This window comes from Diabrotica virgifera, chromosome 6, assembly GCF_917563875.1.
Source record: "Diabrotica virgifera virgifera chromosome 6, PGI_DIABVI_V3a".
In the NCBI taxonomy this organism is placed as follows: domain Eukaryota; kingdom Metazoa; phylum Arthropoda; class Insecta; order Coleoptera; family Chrysomelidae; genus Diabrotica; species Diabrotica virgifera.
This window is the reverse complement of record NC_065448.1, coordinates 105,609,817-105,631,798: the sequence shown is the minus strand read 5'-3', so window position 1 is coordinate 105,631,798 and position 21,982 is coordinate 105,609,817. Positions and strand designations below refer to the sequence as shown.

At 34.0% G+C, this 21,982-nt stretch overlaps 1 protein-coding gene and 1 long non-coding RNA gene across 7 annotated transcripts in view; one reads left to right on the top strand and one right to left on the bottom strand.

The window, feature by feature from the left end:
* Window positions 1-21,982, bottom strand: part of LOC114330442 (calpain-B) — a 510,388-nt gene that overhangs the window by 172,023 nt on the left and 316,383 nt on the right. For all 6 annotated transcript variants that reach the window (XM_050652714.1, XM_050652713.1, XM_050652715.1 and 3 more), the window contains 2 exons: window positions 19,022-19,239; window positions 8,759-8,801 (listed from right to left, as the gene is read on the bottom strand). In XM_050652714.1, coding sequence (XP_050508671.1) covers window positions 8,759-8,801; window positions 19,022-19,239 — 261 coding nt within the window. The remainder of the gene's footprint in view (window positions 1-8,758; window positions 8,802-19,021; window positions 19,240-21,982) is intronic.
* On the top strand, window positions 8,961-14,800 carry LOC126885911 (uncharacterized). Its single transcript, XR_007698491.1, has 3 exons — window positions 8,961-9,934; window positions 11,808-12,277; window positions 14,351-14,800. It is a non-coding gene; the product is annotated as an uncharacterized LOC126885911 (long non-coding RNA).

The following is a 21,982-nucleotide window of genomic DNA, read 5'->3' as shown; positions in this document are numbered from 1 at the left end:
ATGCAAATGAAATTTGGTAGAGTTTAAGAGGTAGTTATTGCGCATTTTTTGGCATACAATTAAGAATTTTATATTCACTATTGACGTGCATACGGGATATATCTAAAATGTTTATACCCGTATGCACGCCAATAGTGAATATAAAATTCTTAATTGTATGCCAAAAAATGCGCAATAACTACCTCTTAAAATCTACCAAATTTCATTTTGTATCACAAACCGTTTTAGAGCAATAAATAAATCGTCAGTTTGTAAGAACAATTTCAACACCCCCTATCTCGGAAACGAAGCACTTACGGGCATACGTTTATAAAGCAAACTGTCATTATTTTATCATGCAGAATTACCCCTTAAAGTTTGCCGTACTTATTTGAAAACACCCTATATTGACGAAAAACAGAGGTAGTTGTTAAAGTGCCTAACTTTTTTATTATCCAACATAAGCGAATAAAACAAATAACATAATGTTAATAAAACCTGAGGCTATAGTTGGGTTTTAATTTCAGTATTTTATAAAAGCTAGATCATTCCACAGGGTGTTCCAAAGTTTGAGAAAAAAACACAGTTTGATTCGTACACCCTGTATACAATGACAATGTACCTGTTTAGTAACAATATTATTACAGCGATATTGTTAAAGAGTAAGGCTATAACATATTAAAAGAATTACTTAAATCGGACATCAGGTTTAGGAAATACAAGACATTAAAAATGACCCATTTTTTGGGGTGGCGGTTTTTTGTGCCGGTGAGTGTATGTAATGTAATGTTAATTTTTACGTTTATACCGATAATTTCCACCTCCACTAGTTTCACCTCTTTTTATTGCACTATGTAATATGTTTTCCATCTTTTGCGCTATTTTGTCATTAATTAGCACGCTCATCACTGTATTATGTAGGTATGTAAACAGTGATGAGCGCGCTAATAACCGGCAGAATAACGCAAAAGATGGAAACACATATTAAGTTGTGAGATAAAATAAGAAATAAAACTAGTAGAGTTGGGAAATTCAGCGATAAAAACCTATAAATTTACATTATATTTATTGTTTCCCACCTTTAGACGTATCGGACGAGTTTGACAACTGTCACTATGACAGTGACCATTTTAGTTGACATACTCCTCTGATACATTTAAAGGTGGGAAATAGTGTATTGTACAACAAGAGAGAAAAAATACATATTTCTCACGAGCGCAGAAGTTTGTTGGCACGAGCCGAGGCACGAGGCAAGTGCCGCAAATTAAGCGAGGGAGAAGTATGTCATTTTCTCACGTATTGAACGCTATACTTTTTCTATGGATGCGTTTTTGTCAAGAGTTCAAACTTTAAAGTGATTTTAGTAGGTAATTTTTTTGTTTTTCGGTAATTTTAGGTAATTTTGGCAAAATTGGCAAGATTACTAATTATTTAGTAATTATTAACTATTTAGTAATTATTTGTTTTTGCCAAATTGGTAAAATTACTGACTAAAATCACTAGCCAGTTGTGTCTGAGTTTAGCGAACCGACTATATGAAATGTTGTTTGGAATAAAAAATTATGGTCTGATATGTGCAATTACATCCTTCTAATGGAAAAAAATATTTCAAGATTTTTCTCAATTTATGGATACCAACACCGTTTTGATTTATAACTCTTTTATTTTTAATTTGACGAAGAAAAGGTATTCTTCATAAAAAGCTCTTCATGGTCTAAGATTTATGAGGCAACCATCATATATCAAATTTTATTAATTTTATACGAGGTATATAAAAAATATGAATTTCGATCAAGAGTCAAGTACCTTTATAGTTCATAACATTTAAATTAGAATGATAAATTGCACATTAAAATATAATTTTTAATTCTAAACCACTTTTCATAACAGCAATTTTCCATATTATGAATTAAAATACGTAAATAAACAAAGTTTTCGTTATGATAATGCTCGCAGTTTCAGCTTGTTGTATCCTATATTTATTTAAAATTATAATTTACAGTTATATTTGAACAGTTTTAAAAGGTAATTTTTGGTATGAATTTGCTTCAACACATTTTGTTTGACAAAAATAATTGTTTGTATTGTGCATGTTACCATGGAAACGGCGATCATGTATATGGAAAACCGGTAATGGCCGACTTTTCTCACTGCAATGGTCTACTTTTCTCACTGCGTAAGAAATGTTTCATTTTGAATGTATGTAAGTAGTGAGAGAAGTGGCACATTGTATAGCATCCATAGAAAAAATTAATTAGAATATAAATTTATAGGTTTTTATCGCTAAATTTACCAACTCCACTAGTTTAATTTCTTTTATCTCACAACTTCATATGTTTTCCATCTTTTGCGATATTTGGCCGGTTATTAGCGCACTCATCACTGTATAACAAACAAGAAGATAATCTTACATGAAATATTTTAAATAAATGGAGAATATTAATCCAGAAACTGATCATATTCTTCAGGGATATTAATAAGATCTAGCTTCGAAGACTTGACAAAAATTGCTGTAAAGACCTCTTCACACAGTAAAATACAGAAAACTTAAAAAAAAATACAAAATGAAATTATTAACTGCATAAGAAAATAATGCAGAATAGGCTTTATTCGGAAAATAATAGAATATATACAAGATTTTCAAACTAGCTGTTTCAGATTTTTTATATTATTGCACTTTTCGTCATTGAAATAAATACGAACCTTCTACACTACACCTTAAGAGTAAACAGTAGCGATCAACAGGTAGCAACAAAACTTCGGGAGATAGTATCATAAACTTTGGCAACAGTGGTAATCTTTGACATTATCTAAGATTAATATTTTGACAATAATCATAAAATAAACCAAAATGGGTGAAAATTTTAGGTTAAGATAGGTATTTAGAAAGGCATGAAATATCTAATAATAAAACAATAATAAATAATCATTTTTTGTTGTGAAGCGAAACAAATTTCGATTTTCGCATAATTTTGGCACGGTTTTTAATGGACTTTTTCTTGAAAGGTTTTACTTTATTTTTGGTTTGATTTACTTTTCCATTTTGTTAAACTATTGATTATATTTTTAGAATAAAAAATCCTCCTAAAACTTTATATACTCGCACTAGAATTCGAAATATTTTTACGTAAAATATACTTACCTACCTACATATAACTAAAACTCACAATTAACAACAATCTATTCTTTCAAAGAGGCCAACAACTTATACAACAACAAATATATAATAAATTATCAATAAACACTACTTTCCTATGAAACAACAATAACGAATTCTTAAATTAACACACTACTGCACTGAACAGATATCGATAAAGATGACAGAACAGATTAGAGAAAATCTGACGCAGGTTTGTCAAAATGACAGTGATAATTTCTCTATGTTGCCTAATTAGTTATAATATGTTCGATTTCTTGTTGGGAGATTGATGGGAGAGAGTAATTGATAGACGGATACGTGAAGAAACCGAAATATCCGATAATCAATTTGGCTTTATGCAGGGCAGATCAACAACAGATGCAATTTTCATTGTAAGACAACTGATGGAAAAATACAGGAATAAGGAGACCAACGCTCATATGGTATTCATTGATCTTGAGAAAGCATATGATAGAGTTCCTCGAGAGATTCTGTGGTGTGCACTCAATAAGAAAGGAGTCCCTGGCGAATATGTAAAGATTGTGAGAGATATGTATGAGGGAGTAACGACTAGTGTTAGGACAGGTGTGGGAGAGACTGATAAATTTCAGGTGAAAGTAGGATTGCACCAAGGCTCGATGCTTAGTCCTTATTTATTCTCATTAGTTTTGGACCAGATAACAGCGAAACTATAGGGTAGTATTTCATGGTGCCTAATGTATGCTGATGATGTAGTGTTAATAGGAAATAGTGAAAGAGACTTAGAACAAAAACTGGAACAGTGGAGACAAGCTCTGGAGGAAAAAGGTTTAAAACTTAGTAGGACAAAAACAGAGTATTTGGAATGTTCATTTAAAGATGGAGTTACTACAATATCTTTTTATGGTGAAATGATTGTGAAAAGCAATAGTTTAAGTACCTAGGATCGGTATTACAGAGTAATGGAGAAATAGATGGAGATGCATGCAGTAGAAGTAGGGCTGGATGGATGAAGTGGAAAGAAGCGAGTGAGTGGTGTGTTGTGTGACAGAAAAATTCCAATGAAGCTGAAGGGAAAATTCTATAAAACAGCAATAAGACCGGCTATGATGCACGGAACTGAATGTTGGGCAGTGAAAAAGAAAGAGGAACAACGAATGCATGTGGCGGAAATGAGAATGCTTAGATGGATGAGTGGAGTGACAAAGAAGGATAAAATTAGAAATGAGTATATTAAGGGAAGTCTAGGTGTGGCATCAATTGATGCCAAAATGAGAGAGCATAGGTTAAGATGGTTTGGTCATGTTCAACGTCGAGACGTTAATCACCCAATACGAAGAATAGCTGAAGTGCAGATTCCTGGAAGGAGTCGGAGAGGAAGACCAAAGAAGACCTGGGGGGAGACGATAAGGCAGGACATGTTGGTAAAGGGGATTAACATTGATATGACCTAAGATAGAATTGTGTGGAGAAATGCAATTAGGGAAGCCGACCCCGCATAGGGATAAGGCAAAGAGAATGATGATGTTAGATTTCTTGTTAGAAATAAAAAATTTTATTTGAAGAAAGTTTTTTTTCTTCTCCTACGGTACAGGCTCCTATTTTCAATATTTTATTTAGTTATAGAGTAATTTCCACGTACCAACATATTTCTGAAATTGGGCTCTGTACCGCCATTCTTTATTATATTACGAATATGTGTGCCAAATATCTCGACAAAATATTCAAAATTAGAGCCGCAATCTTGGAACGCGTTTGTTGCTACCTATTATTGATCGCTACTGTAGCCTCTTAATAATAAATATCGTTGGCCTATCGATTCTTATACTAAGGAAACAATAATGAGAACTGAAATTACCAAAAAACAAAATGAAACGCGACAGTAAAGATAACCAGCCTAAAATGGTCATTAGCGAAACATGTAGGCAAGCGTAATATGAATTCAAAAAACCAAAATGGCATTTAAAGAAGGTGGCAGAATTAAATTGGATTATAACCATTATAAACAGGCGACAAACAACAGTCTTACAATACGCCTTCCATCGTTTTAGTCCTAAGTAACAAAAATGGAAAATAATAGATTCTAGATTCACATAAGTACCGATCCTGTCACTGGCTGACTATTACAGATAGTATTATCATTGTATAACCCGACAATGGTATTATGGTCATCGCGAGTAAGTGTCGTATCGTGATCGGTGTCAATACTGTTCCGGTTGGAATGGCATTGAAACGCTAAGTAGAGCTAAGTTCTTTAATACAATGAACCAATATCGAAAATATAAACATATCTGTACAGCGGTATTGAATTGAATTTAGTTATAGTTGGATCGTCTGCAATAACACCAAACACTGTTATCTAAATTAAGCCTTTTATCGTGCCAGGTACATTGGATGGAGAACTGGGCAACATCTTGATCATTACAGTCGTTCAGTCCGGTTGAATCATGACAATCCTAAGCGGCATGTAATGATCCTTGTCGTTTTGAGATTACTTATCTTTAATTTATTTCTCACATTTATGATGAGTCTTTAAAGCGTTGTTCATATATTTCTAATCCCATCGGTTCCTGCATCTTGTCTGTCATTCTGCTAATTTCGCTGTTTTTAAGTTCTCTTCTACATGTACATCATCTTTTCAGTCTTCCTCTGTTTCTTATTGCGCCGTCTCCTTTCGAAGATTGGCGATCCAAATGGCAATTGCATTTTTGGAAACTGCTACGAAAGATTTCTGCGGATGAGCGGTCAAACCATCTTCTCAGGTCTTTCAGCCAAGAGTTCTGGCATCTTCTTACTAATCTTTTGCCCTGTACTTTACCTTCCAATATGATTTGGAGTAATTCATATTTTTCACCTCTCAACACATGGCATAAGTATTGTATTTTCTTCTCTCAGATTATGCTAAGTAATCATTTTTGTTTACTCAACCACTTCTTGTTTTCAGTGGAATCTAATTCGTATTTTTTATCTTTTCTGAAGAACCTACCCACAATAGACGTCTTGCTAACATGTTTACTATTGTTTCCAAGGAGAATTTCTTTATTGGTTCTCAGTCGTCTCTTCTTCATATTTTTGTTAGTGACGGAATTTTCATTGCGTAAGTGATTACTGGTGGTCTGATCAACATCTTGTACCTGGTGAATCGTGCTAATGAGGCACCAACTCAAAACTGAATTTTCATCGTCGTAAAATTGTGCAAATGTGCGTTATTCTGATAAAAATGAATGTCTCTTCTTCTTCTTTTTGTATAGACATGACTGTCTGTTTTTTCAATGTGCCTCTAGTAAGTTGTCGTTCCAATTGTTTTCGTGGTCTTCCAACTGATCGTCTTTCTATTGGGGAACCGTCTCTCGCTGTCCTTACTACTCTATTTGTTGTCATTCGGCTTATGTGGTCATTCCATTCTTTTGTTCTGTTTCTTACCCAGTTATTAATGTTGTTCACCTTGCATCTCCGTCGTATATCTGTACTTCTAGCCCTGTCCCATAGAATCTCACTATACATTTTTCGAAGGGTTTTCATCTCCGTTGTTTCGAGCAATATTTTTGTCCTCTCTGTGTCGGGTCGTGTTTCTGCCGCATTGGTCTGATAACTGTTTTGTAAATTCTGCCTTTCATTTCTTTTCCGATATTTTTATTTCTCCATATTGTGCCATTCAGGCAACCTGCGGCTCTGTTTGCTCTATTTACTTCATCTTCCACTTCTGTTTCGAGCCTTTCGTAGCTAGATAGTGTGATGCCTTGATATTTAAATTCCATCACTTGTTCTATTATCTGACCCTCCAGCTCCAATTTACGTCTTATTGGGTTTGCTGTTATAACCATGCATTTCTTTTTTTTTTTGGGAAATTCTTCTTCTTCTTCCTCTTGTAATGTCCTGTTTCTTCTGTTACAGTCTCTGCTGCGATCCGGAGCTCCAGCTCTCGTACCATCGATTTTTGGGTCTTCCTATGGGTCACTTGGTGTTGGGCTTCTGTGTCTTCGCCCATTGCGCCATTCGTTCAGGGTCCATCCGATCTACGTGGTCTCTCCACATGCGTTGTCGTGCTCTTATCCATCTCACTACGTCTTGAACGCCTAGCTCTCTCAATGTGTCTTCGTTTCGTATTCTATATCTGAGTGTAATACCTTTTATGGATCTTAGGGTTTTCGTCTCTGTTGTTCCGATTATTTGTTTGGTCTTTGTTGTCTCGGCCCTTGTCTCAGCTGCGTATGTCAGTACGGGTCTAACACATGTCTTATAAATGCGGACTTTGCTTTCGGTGCTCATATATTTATTCCGTCAAATTGTATCCCTCAGTAAACCAGATATTCTCGCTGCTTTCGTTGCCTGCTGTTTTGTTTCTTGCCACGGATGCCTGTCGCTAGATATTTCCACACCCAAGTATCTACAATCCACTACCTGTTCGATTATATGGTCGTCCACTACTAATTTACATCTAATTGGGTCCTTGGATATTACCATCGATTGAGTTTTTTCTGTGGATAGTGTCAGGTTATACTTTTCGGCGGTTATTTTAAATTTTTGTAGTAGGCGTTGTAAATCATCTTCGTTTTCGGCTATTAAGATTGCATCATCTGCGTAGCAAAGCATTCTCATGGTTCGGTTACCCATTTTGTTATCACTGTCTATAACTTCATCCATTATTAAATTAAATAGGTATGGACTGAGGCTGTCCCCTTGTCTAGTCTTTGGGGAAATTAACATGTTAAATTTTCTGGCGGTTATGTTAAATTGGTGCAGCATACGTTATAAATCATCTTCACTTTGAGAGATTAGTATTGCATCGTCTGCGTGGCAGATTATTTTAAGTTGTTTTTCTCCTTACCTCTACACCCTACTCTCTACTCCTTAAAGGACTGTCTGCTGTACCATATTAACAATTTCTTTTTGATTGGATTGCCACAAATTGGCATACAACTCCTTTATGTTGTATATAAAAACGGTTGTAGCTTTTCGACGACTCATTTTTGCTTGTGCCCACTGTTTGAATTATTCTTTGGTTATGAGAACATAAGTTTCATCGATGGTCATATATCTATAAAAATTCCTTCAGATTGTAGGGAAAACTAAAACGCTTCAGTAAAAGTTGTGTGCACATTTTTTTTTAAATAATAGCTGCTTGCTATCTCACACGCATTTGCTTGACGGACAGTAGTATTTTTGGAAGCCCACTACGTGATTCATTATTTGTGCTCATAAGTACGGACACGTTTACATTCAGAAATCCATTTTTCCATCATTGGTAACAAAGAAGCAGATACTAATAGTACCACAATCAGTTCGGCTGTGAATCGGATTGTTAGAACTTCAAATGAAATTACTTTATCACTCCTCCCAACTCAATTGATTCCATCGGACACAAAATAATATGTGAAGCAAACACCTTCTAATTGACAGAACGTCCTGTACTGTCAGAATTAATATCGTAACAGATGGTACCATACAAAGAAAGTGAAAATTCCTCCAAATTCGCTTTATATCAATATTAGATCAGATAATATATAAAATGTCCTTTTAAAGTTAGTAAATGCATCGATGTGAACGTTATTTAGATTTTTCATTCTTTGTAGTACATCGTACTTCGTGCATCTTAGCTATATACATACATCTGCAACGATAATGGTGCAAAAGCAAGCTATTTATGTATATTAAACTTACTTTCGAATCTACTTCACCATATCCTACTTCTTCGTCGTGCTCCCTATAAAAATAAAGGTATTAGTGTACTGTTTAACAAAATTTAATCAAAACCAAGGAGGGGGTTAAAAGAGTCTCCATGTTAAAATAAGTTTTTTGAATTCGAATATATTTTTTATTTAATTAACATCCATAAATATTAATCTCAACATTAAAAACGTGTCTGTACAAACTTACAATCTAAATGTCTTGCGTTAATAGCGGTAAAATGGTCGGAAACATGATTGTGGATTGCCTGATATGGATTTAAAATTTTCTATCTCGGTATCTGCTAAAATATGCATACATTTGCTATTTTAAATTCATAACAGGATATATTACAAGAATAACTATAAATAGTAGAAGGTTACTTTCTTTAGATATAGTATTTCCTGTAGTAAGTTTATGTTCCATAAGGCTCAATTTGGTTGTGGCTCCCGTAAAAAATATCTTTTACAAAAACATATATCAAATGCTATTCAATACTGATATTAGCTACCTACAATTTATCAATCTCACTAAATACTATTCGAAATGGACCGATATCAATACCATGATCAGTAGACCACAATTCAAACGCGATGATTTTTTTTCTTTAATTTCAAAACTGACTATATAACAAGAATGGTCAATAAGTTGATTGACTAAGTTACTAAATAAAGATATTTCATCAAATCCTTCAATGATTTGCGTTTATGTAGTCAGAAATGTTTTTCTCATCCAACATGATATTTTTCTTACATATATCTTATATCAACATTAAATTAGATAGCAATTTCAATCTCTAAACCAAGAGTACCAAAACCAAATTCTAAGTGTGTGAAAAGCAATGAATTTAATTTAAGCATGCATAAGTTAGGTTTAGTAATTTGCTGATTTCTTGCTTATGTGGAGTAAATAATTTTGTTCATTTTCGTCAAATAGTGACAATCAGTTACATGCTTTTTAGTCCAATAGATACTCCAAGGTTAAACATATTAGAAAAAATTTATAAAATTATAGAAATATTAATATACTGTCTAGACATTACATGAGTATTTAAAGGTATAAAAATTACGACGTCGTAAGAAACAAAAAATAAAATAAGATTAAATATTTCCTCCTTTACCTCTTATACGTCGCTTTTTTGTACAGTAATGCCTAATTGGAATCTACTAGGTAGCACAGTGCCGGTTTATCCACTGGGCGCTTGGGGCGGGCGCCCAGGGGCCCGGGCCCCGGAGGGGCCCGTTCCTTTTAATTATAAAAAAATAAAGTTGCTAAATAATTTACATAATCTCCGAAAAAAAATCTCATACGCCAATTGTTCTATTGTTACATCTTTTCACGCCTATACACAGTGTCGTAGCCTAGCCCCACAGGGGCCCCGTGTCAGTGTTTGTGGCGGGGCCCTTTTCCATTGGGCCCAATTTCATTGATTAAAAACTACCCAGGTAGTGGGTAAAAAATGTGTAGGTTATTAATCAATGGCCATGTCTCGAATTGTATCCAAAATAATCGTATAAACGGAGTTTTTTAGTTTTTAATAATTTCATTTTGAATTGTGAGGCTTAAATAATAATTTATCTCACTTTTCGGCTTTAAAATAAGTTCTTTAAAAATAGGAACAAAACAAGTCCTTTTAAAATAGAAAAGGCAGGTTTACATGTACCCAGTAACTGGCGCCAGTCACACTGGAACGACAGTGCTGGCATGGCAGTGGCATCATGTAAACGCTTTTTTGCTCTAGTTCAGCACTGTCTCGAATAGAAAGCTGGTCTATTTTTCATGCCAGTGGCCCTCGTCCGCGTCCCCTTTAACCCCGTGCAAGTGGTTGTAGACACGTGTAAACACAGCGTTCCAGTCGCTGGCGCTGTCGTACCTGTGGTTTCAGTGGCAGTATTAGGATTTTTAATAAGAGTACCAGTGAGATTGGCGCCAGTTACTGGATACGTGTAGACGAACCTATCCAGCGCTGTCTTAGTCAAGCACTCGCATTCCAGTGAGACTGGCGCCAGTTACTGGATACGTGTAAACGTTACTTTAAACGAAAAACAAAAATAGATATACATAAATCTAATTTATAGATAAAGAATAGAGTATTCTCGAAAATGCCAATACCCAAACAATAGGTATACACTCTTTCAAACATTCAAAAGTAAAGCAATTACAAAAATTGCAATTTGACATTATACAGTGGCCTCTAAGGCTAGCACTCCACTTGCGATTTGTAGTCGCAGCAACAAAAAAATCGCTCTCGCAGAAAATCTAGAGTCTAGAAAATTAGTCGCTGTTTTCAGAATCGCGAATTGAATGCTACAAGGATGTAACATCAGCTTTTAGATGTTTTTTTAATCTAGAGATAAAGAAGAAGTCAAGACGTCAATTAATACTTTATGCGAGAAACATAAAAACGATGTTGATGAAACCAAAGAGAACTTGAATAATGAAAATACCCATTTTGTAACGTTATGCCAAAATTTGAATAAACATCATACAATTTATGAAAAATTTTATTCTTCCAAGATGTAAAAGCAACTTTTCCCAATATTTTAACTTTACTGCAAATTTATTTGACGATACCAATTTCTAATGCGTCAGGCGAGCGGTCTTTTTCGGCTTTAAAAAGAATAAAAGCATATTTAAGGTCAAATTTGGGTCAAGAAAACCTATACGCATTATCACTATTGTATATAGAGAATGAAGAACTGGAGAAACTGAATTGTGATAATATTATATGGCAGTTTGCGAATGCCAAGTCAAGAAAAAAAGTGATCTAATTTTTGTCTTTATGTATTTTTTAGAATATGTTTTTTTGCTTGTCATGTGTTGTTTCTATTTTTTATTTATGTTTTTAAATGTATTTTTTGGATTATTTTCTACATTTGCTATTCTTCTTGCTTGTTTAAAAAAATATTTTATGGATTTTACAAGAAACCTTTATAGTTAATGCATGTGTTTTCTTGTTAAAAAACTGACAACGAATAGCAATAAAGGGGGCCCCTAAACCTCCAGCGCCCAGGGACCGAAGTTAGGTTAAACCGGCACTGAGGTAGCACTATCTATATTTACCTACGGTCCATTTCAAACGTTAGAATCAGTATGGTTGTATATTGCAAGAGTGTTTGCCATTCTGTGAATTATAAATGCATGCTCCTTTAGTATTCCACAGCAGTTAATAGCGATAATCCTCTACAAGTATCTGCCTAATACTACCTTTCACTGCCGCTACCGTGAAGAGCGGCAACGTTGTCAAGAAAATTATCATTTCATTTGCATGGGGCTATCCTTGTACATTGCATCGCATGTTTGAAATACGCTGTAGTGATTTAGTTTTACAAATTTGTATATATTAATATTCCGTGTAGCTTATTTGCCATTTTTTCTTGACCACTAGAATATTCTTAGTTTTTCTCAACAGCTTACATAGAATGGTTAATAATAGAAAAATATAATACATCATGCACTGGCTGATGTTACGCTGACCAATAAAGTCAACTCATAAGGTACCGGAATACTGAGGTATTTCTTCTTCTTCTTCTTCTTTTATATAGGCAGTACTGCCCGTTTTTATTCAACGGTGCCTTTCATTCTGCACCTAAGTTGTCATTCCATCTTTACCTTGGGCGTCCTATACTTCTCCTGCCTAACGGTGACTTGTCCCTGGCTATTCTTACTATCCTTGATTCAGACATCCTGCTTATGTGCTCATTCCACTCTTCTTTTCTGTTCTTTACTCAGGTATTTATATTGTCTACTCCACATATGCGTCTGATTTCCTCACTTCTTACCCTATCCTGTAGTCCTTTTCCAGCAATCCTTCTTAAGATCTTCATTTCGTTGGTTTCCAGATGTCTTCGTGTTTTGCTTGTATCTGGTCTTGTTTCGGCCGTGTAAGTCATAACTTGCCTAATAACTGACTTATATATTCGGGCCTTTGTTTCCAATCTTAGGTGTTTGTTTTTCCAAATTGTGTCGTTTAGGCATCCGGCCGTTCTACTGGCTTTAATTATTTGGTCTTTTACCTCTTCTTCGATATTGTTGTCGGCTGATAGATTAATTCCCAGATATTTGAAAGTCATTACTTGTTGTATAATTTGATTGTCTAACTCCAATTTGCATCTTATTGGTTCTTTGGCAATTACTAAGCTTTTTGTTTTTTGGACTGATATTTTCATATTCATTTCTTTTGCGTTAATGTTGAACTCGTGCAATAATCTTTGTAGGTCGTCTTCGCACTCTGCTACTAACACGGTGTCATCAGCGTAACAGAGTATTTTTATCTCTCTATTGCCCATTTTGTACCCTCTTTTTTTCTTCACTTGTTTTATTATTGCATCCAATATTATGTTAAACAGTAGAGGACTTAGTGAATCTCCTTGCCGGATTCCTGTGTTTGTTTCTATGGGTTCTGTTATTATTCCATTGACTTTCATCTCTATTTTATTTCTTACATATATGTTTTCTATCAGTTTTATGATATCCAGTGGTAAATTTTTCTCATATAGAAGGTGTATCATATCTTTTAATTGGATTATATCAAACGCTTTCTCTAGGTCTATGAAACAGAAAAAGGCTGGTTTGTTATATTCTAATGATTTCTCCGCTATTTGCCTTATCACAAAAACTGCATCGTTACATGATCTTCCACTTCTAAATCCTTGTTGTTCATCCGATATATTTATGCACGCCATTATTTTCTCCATAAGTATTTTTGTTGTGAGTTTCAGTATAGTGCTCAGTAAATTTATCCCTCTATAGTTACTGGGGTCTGCCCTATCACCTTTCTTAAATAACGCTATCATTTGAGTGGTTCTCCATTCTTCTGGAATTCTTCCTGTATTTATTATTTTACTTATAAGGATATTCAGTTCTTTGTGAAGTCTATCTCCTCCGTACTTTAAAAGTTCATTAGCTATTCCATCTTTCCCAGGAGCTTTTCGATTTTTCATCTTTTTTAAGGCGTTCTTTATATCTTCCTCTTTAATTTCTGTTTTCTCATCCGATTCTAATCGTGGTGTTTCCAGTTCTTTGTGATTAGCTGTTTGATAAAGGTTTTTTAGGTAAGTTGTCCATGTATTTGTATCAATATGTTTTACTTCTATCAATTCCTTCATCTCTGCTCTTTGACCTCTTATCATTTTCCACATTTCCCTTTGCATCCCATAAAAGTCGTGCTCCATCTCTTTTGAAAATGCTTCCCAATGTTCTGTTTTCTTCCTTCTTACTATTGAGTTTAATTCATTTCGTACTCTTTTATATTCTTCATATGTTTGTCTCGTTCTTTTGGACTTCTAGGTAGATTCTAGGTAGATTTTCTTTTTTTCTTGGCATTTTATTTTTATTTCTTCACAGAACCATGGAGTTCTCCTTTTCTTTCGTATATGTTTACTTATCTTACGTTCTCCAAGTGCTTCCGTTGCTGCCATTTTGATATTATCTCTGATTTTCCTCCAACTTTCTTCTATGTCTTCATCCGGTGTAATGTAGTTTTCATTCAGTACTTTTTGCAATCTTCTCTGGTATAGATCTCGTGTTGACAAGTCTCGTAGCTGTTCTACCTTTATTCTTGTCTCACATTCAACAGGTACTGAGGTATTTAAGGGAATGAAATGCTTCTCGACGCCCTGACAGGACGGGACCCATCCACTCCGCCCGTTGGATTCGAACCTGTGGTTGGAGTGCTCTTCAGTACTGGTCGAGGTTGTCTCGGGGAGTTTATTTTGTGGAGATCACAGGACTCTTGGGTTGGTGGTAGAGGTATTGGACAGACTAGGATCCACGTAGACAGGCCATTCTTAATAGGAGCTGCTCTCTGGTGGCCAGTATGCTTATTGGCCATTGTATACTAAGGCGGCACCTATATCTGCTTGAATTGGCGGATAGCCCAAGGTGCCATCTATATAAGAGGAAACATCCTCACTTATCTTCTGGAAATGCCCGGCTTTGGCCTACCAGAGGATTAAACGTTCGCAACAGCAGAAAGAGTTCTGATTTAGAGCTCCTGCGGATTTTAGCAGATATGAAATAGCCTGGGTCTCAGAAGAGCCGAAGACCAGGTCCTTCTGGACCAAGTTAGGATGATGGGGTGTGATACAGCGGACTCGCCTTAAGAGGTCTGCACCGTTATAGTCAATCACCAGGACCGTGCATGATTCCATTGAAAAAAATGTTGGAAAGAAAAAACCAAATTTTAAAGTACACCTGAATACAATTAATGGCATACAAGTTTACTTTCTGAGATATGTTTAACCGTGTTGCATATATTGGACTTGTTTTTATTTTCAAGCAACATTTTTTTTTCGAATAGTTTCAAATCAAATACAACTGTAACCAATATGTATATTTCAATTAAAAAATACGGAGAACTGATACAAATTAATAATTATATATACAGTGGAACTTGGTTATAGCGTCATTGAAGGGTCCAGTAAAAACATGACGCTATATCAGAGTGACGTTATAAAAGAGGTAGAAAAAAATGAGATTTTAACCAGGCAAAATTTTATTACAGCATTATTTGCACTATTTTATTACAGCAGAAAATTTGATTGTTTATGATGGCACTGACAAATAAGAAATAATATCTGTACACAGAAGGGACAATCGGCCTTTCTCACATTCTTGGAAGGAGCATGTCGCAAAACCGGAAACACAATGCACTTTATTCTTCATAAAATGAAAAAACAACAACCTACTATCAAATTTTATGACGCTATAGACGAGGGTTACTTTATTTTTAACCGCTAAAACCGGGTTTTTAATAATGTTATTGAATAGTTTTTGGCCGGACCTATTAAAAATTGACGTTACAACCGAGATGACGTAACTACCGAGGCCGTAATATCCAAGTTCCACTGTATTATTCACTTGGTACATACTGTATTGGAACAGTTACCAGGTTATTGTGCATGTTAGTGTCTAAATTGTTAATATTTCAATTTACAGAATCCCGTCTAATAATACCCACCCAATACCTCAATCAACGATAATACTCAACACTTTTTAGCATGCTAGGATGTCCAAATTACTGTCTTGGTTCAGCTAGAAAACCATTAGTGGTCGTGGACATAAGTGATCGTAAACACCACTTCATAGATATGACTATCTATTTGCTCTACTTTATATCAGTTATTAAGAAGTTAATTTATATAATACACTCCGGATATGGACCCAAATATTTCTTTTTTAATTATGTTCATGGATATACATCTTATTTTCTTATCTAAATCAATTTAATTTCCTCCTCGGACACTGTTGTGTTTCAGTTCAACGTAAAGTCCGTTAGAAGTAAAGATTATGTAAGGCGTTTTCTTTGGAACTGGACCCCCTAACAAAATCATATTTGCGAAGATGAAAGACTACTGAAAAAAAAAGCCTAATAAACCCCAATAAAAAGCGAATAATCTCGAGGAAATAAACGCGAGAATAAGCGATACAGCGAGGAAATAAGCAATAAACAAGCAAGTTCAACATAATAAAGTTCAAGAAATTTCTTTGAATTTAACATTATCAATCTCAGGCTCGAAACAAGAATGCTAATATGTCATATTTTGGTAATTTCATTAAACAAAAGCCGGGAAGATAGAAACGATCGCACTTGAAAAATGCATTTACAAACATTCCAGTTATGATCCAACAAGTGAAGAAATAACAAGTGACCGAAATAGTACGCTTAAAAGCACTGAAATAACTGGAAAGTTTGTAAGAGAAACTAAATATGTGCCATTACAAAACGTAATAGACGGTAAATAAAGCACAGAAAAGTAAGGAAATAGGAAGAACTTTTTTCATTAAAATTTAAGAGTTTATTTTAGATTTACAACAGACTATCTAGAGCAGCTGTAAATAAGATTAAAATTGCCATATTAATCTCAAATCTTCGCTGAGGAGATAAAACCTGAAGAAGTATTAGTCTTACTAATTTTACTATGCTGTTAGAAGTATTGCTTCTTCTCTCTCTTCATTTAATAAAATTAGTAATTGAAAATAGTTTCTATCCTTGCGGGATCGGTACTCACCGGAGGGACCGCAGACATTCGGATACAATTAGCGGCTCTTTGCAAAGACAATGACGTCGACTTTACTAAGTAACAAGACATTTACTCAACACACACTACACATTACTAGGTACCAAATTGGAAAAATCTACTGTATCATGCCATTGGCCATTAGTTGTCGAGACATTAAGCTAAATAAAAAAAATTACTTTATGTATATTTAAAATTTTTTATGTTGAATAAGGGAATCTGCTTCAAGTTAGAAATATACTTATCAGTAGCTTTCAGTTGCATTTCTTTTGAAATAATAGAATACTATTTATGAACTTAAAAAGCTGTCTGGGTTAAAAATACTTGTGAAATTGACTTAGTAGTAATACTATGTACTAGTATTAAGTCTAGTGCTTAGTACTATGAAAGTTAATACGTTTATATAGTATGTATAAAAAGTATTATGGAAAGGAGTAGCACTTAAGTAAAGTCGGCAAATTATGATTCCTGTAGCTCCAACTATTCGCTCTATACTATCGTATGGTATAGAGCAGAGGTTCTCAATCTGTGGTACATGTACCACTGGTGGTACATATCATTATTGGCGGTGGTACACAAAACACAGAAAAAATTAAAATAGTAGTACTTGGTAAGTATTGATAATACAATTTAAAAATATAGGTGGTACCAAAAATAATAAAAATAACTGTAGGTGGTACATCACTCAAAAAGGTTGAGAATCGCTGGTATAGAGCATGTACCGGAACTACTATATTCCTAAATAGTAGTACCTCTTTGTCGCTGTTCGTCACATTGGAGCCTAATTTGAAGATGAAAAACTGGATTCGAAAAGAGCTCTAGTGAAATCGATTATATTTTATGTAAGATATAAAAGTAATTAAATGAAACAGTTGGCTACATTTAGGCATTTGTAAATATTGGAAGAGCCTTCGATATCACATAAAACTTATCAAATGACGTAAAAAAAAGAAGGGGGTTGCAAATATATCGATTCGAAAGAGATTAAGAAGTGAACCAATTGACTATTTACCATAAAAAACTTATAGACTACAAATTAGAATATTTTAGGTGTTATCTTAGACATCAGAAAGGGTAACTGTATATATTATATGAGGCGCTAAGAGCAACAGTGGCCTAACCCCAAAAACGAAATTTTGAGATAAATGCAATCTTTGCATTCGTATTTCCATTATGCTTATGGGATGGCGCTACAAATTATATAGCGCTACTTAGCCAAATGTTGCTACTTTTATTGATATATTAATCTAAAAATGCTCAGTTTGTGGCTTAGGCCACTGTTGATCTGAGCGCTTCATATGTTTGTATGCTATGTATGACATGTATACTATATATTGTACTGAAAACAAAAATAGAATACATTGAAATTGAACGATCAGGTCACAATTACGTCGCCTAAAGGAGACATTAGAAACGACGCCAATGTTTCTGTAATCTTGTTCAACTATAATTTTATATACATCAATGAATGTGAGTTGTTAATTTTAAATCCCCAAATTAGTAGAAGCTTGTTTACGTATAATGGGTTTTCTGAGAAATATGTTCTTTACCCAACACTGCACTTAAGTGATACTCCAGTTTTATTTTAATAGTAAAAACTAGAATATTATTAACTTTAAAAACCAGAATAGTTGAGATACTTTCTGAACAGTGGGAATATGTAACAGTAGCTATGAAATAATTTCGAGGCTGTACATCACAACTTGAACTTGTAAAAAAAAACAAATTAGAGACTTATTTAAATAGCTTATTAAAAAAATTTGTAATGCCCTTAATAGGGTCATTATTATCATCATCTCTCCTTGGTGGATACTGTGGATAACCAGGATACTGGTTAGGAGGAGGATAATAGCCACCACCGGCCTGTGGGTTGTATCCAGAGTAGCCAGAATATCCATCAGAAGGTGGCGGATATCCCGGATGGCTAGGATATCCAGGATTGCTAGGATATCCAGGATTGCTAGGAGGATATCCAGGATGACTTGGATAATTGGGTTGAGGAGGGTCGGAATATCCTCCATGATAATTAGAATACGGTGAAGGATAAGAAGGGGTGCTAGGTTCCGGATATGAAGGACTACTAGGTTGAGGGTAAGAGGGACTGTGTGGCTCTGGGTGAGAAGGATACGAATATGGATGTGAGGGAAACGAGGGAGCGGTAGGTCTATCACCCTCCTCATCTTCTTCATCCACAGTATCCCGGAGATGTCTAGTATTATCATAATCGTAACCATACTCCATAACGTTTTGTTTTTCTGTGAAAATTCGAAGTATGAATTCTCCCTCTTCGTTGGGGTCGAATGTGGAAGGTACGATGCAGTATGTTCCAGGAGGTAGCTTGAATCGACAGCTGACTTCACGTAAATTGACAAAGGACGGAGAGCGTGCCACTGATGCATTGTATTTGAAGAAATTAATATCTAATGGTTTTGGAAGCCTGTCTGGATATTTCAACTGAAAAATAAAATATATGTTGTTAAGCGTATAATCTAAAATTGATTCACTGTGATAAACTTTTTATTCAAAATTTGACACTGTGCTGACATACTTTTAGATAACTGGCTTAAGGCGCATATACAATGTTTATATGTTGTTTGAGTTGCATAAGAAATTTGCCAAAATTATTTCTGACTTAAGGCGCATATACAATGTTTATATGTTGTTTGAGTTGCATAAGAAATTTGCCAAAATTATTTTAAGTTTTGATTTCCACTTCGAAATTGTTTTCAAAATACAAAACATATTTATAAAAGAAACCAACTTATTTTAAAGTAAAATCGTGGCTTATTTCCGATAAAAATGATAAATTATAAAGGCACGCATTACATAGGTCATAAAAAACTGGTACACTTTCTTTTCCCAATGTAAACCTGTGTTCAGACTGGACACAATGGTTCGTGAATCATTTGGTTGTTGCCATTACCGATAACGGAATAAATCTAAATAAAACAAATAACGTTCAAAAATGTATAAACTTATTTTTATATTATTTTTATCATTAACAACAAAAAACCGTATCTAATAAATTTAATAACCAGAGAGAGGTTTAGTTAATGTCAAAAATGTTTGAAGGATTTTACGAGAAACCAATCACACTTCTCGATTTTAAATTAAACATAATAATCTAAAGTTATCTCTCGATTTATTATCCGTCATTATTTTTGTAGTGAAATATTTTCATAAATTATAATAAAACGTAAATCGATGTATGGGTACTTAATTAGGATGATGGAAAATTACAAAATTAATAGAATTTTTTTGGGATGCATGTTTAATAAATATGACTGACTGACCGAGAATGCTCGATATTGTTTTAGTTTTTGTATACGCTCTGAGCTTCGCTGGTGACGCTCCTGGCGGATTACTAATTCAACTTTCACTGGCAATTTTTAAATTTATTATTTAATTGTAATCGCTTAATATTTACAACGCAAAAAATTAATTAAATTGTAATCGATTTTTTTAAGATTTTGCTAATCATTTTGACGTTCTATTGATAAAATATGAATTTCTTACTTCGGATACTTTCACAATTATCGTGTAGATGGCGCTAAGAATAATTTATAATTACATATTAAGGAACATTAAAAAAACTTAAATTCAGTATTTAAATCGTAAGTATATTTAAGGTAAAAATATATACCACAGCTTTGACCAACTAATATTTTTTATAATTAATGTTTTTACTTTTAATTTTAAATTAACCACTTTGACATTTATGTCAAATTTCCCCTCTACGTACGAGCTCACAGCGTACCTATACTAAAAACTTGCGGTCTGCTTTTAGCTGGTTTTACATAATATTTTCGTTGAATTTGCAGCGTTGCCCTAGAAATTAGAATGACACTTGTGACAAGATCAACTTACACAACTTGAAAAACACGATTTTCGGTTACAAGAATTGTACCAGTTTTTTATGACGCGAAGTGTACATTCCATGTCAAATCAGTGAGACAAAAACTTGAGGATCTCCAATTTGTCTGAAACTTCTGCGTAACATAAAAATAAAACATTTAACCCAGAAAAGAGTTACTTTTTTCTCAATATCACTTTTAGCGATTTTACAGTGATTTGGTATTTATTTAAATGTATATTTTGATGTTTCCGACCAAATTTTAGTATAGAAAACGTTAAAAGGGTACGTACATTTTCCTTAATTCTCAAAATAAATATCCTTCGATTTAGCTGAAAAGTTGCCCACAGCATTGATTAATAACTACACAGATGTGTAGTTATTAATCAATGCCCACAGATAGCCAAAATACAGGACTTTTTTTTTATTCTGGCCTTGGTTTAGAACCTTTTGCCACGTAATTACATATAAAATTATTATTCATTCATACAAAAGTGTACAGTATACACTTATAAATAAAGAATAATAAAAGATAAAGCTTAAACATAACAATCTCTACTTACTATGCTAATTTTTTTTTATACTTTTTTAATAATTTTTTGTTTTTCACTACGATAGGATCTAAACCCGATTCAAGCTCTCGGAGATTTAAAACCTCTTAGTGATTTGTTTTTAAATCATTTTTATTTTTTTTTATTATTTATATATCAACTATTTTCAATGGGAAATAAGCCACAATTTTACCAAAAAAATGATTTTATTAACGTTTCGAAGCCCAAATCGGGTTTCGTTGTCAAAATACAAAATACTAATAAAATAAACAAAAATGTTGTTGCTAAGTAAAAAAAAATCTAATAATTTATTTAATCTGACTCATTTATATTGGCAATTTAGACGTTTATTATACAATTTAAAGTAGAAGACTTTAAAATGATATCGCCAATATTTATGAGTTGCGTTCCTGGGACGACTTTACTAAAAGATAGTTCATTCGATTACATGAAATCAATCCCAACTCAAGAATATCCGTCACAAAAAAATCATAGCATGTGATCTGTCTTTAAAAAGACAACCAAATGCAACGATGACAGTAAAATTCTCGCGTAAAATTCTTACTTGCACGTAAGGGACAGTTAAAAAATATGTGATTTAGATCAGCTATGCCAGTTCCACAGTCATATCTGCCTGTTGGGAGAACTCCGATTTTGTGTAGATGCTTCGGAAAACATCCATGATCTACTTTTAATCTTAGGATGGTTGACACTGTATTTCTACTTAGTGCAAAACTTTGCGTCTATCCCATTTACATTTAATATGCTGTTTAACATACGCAAAAAGATCACA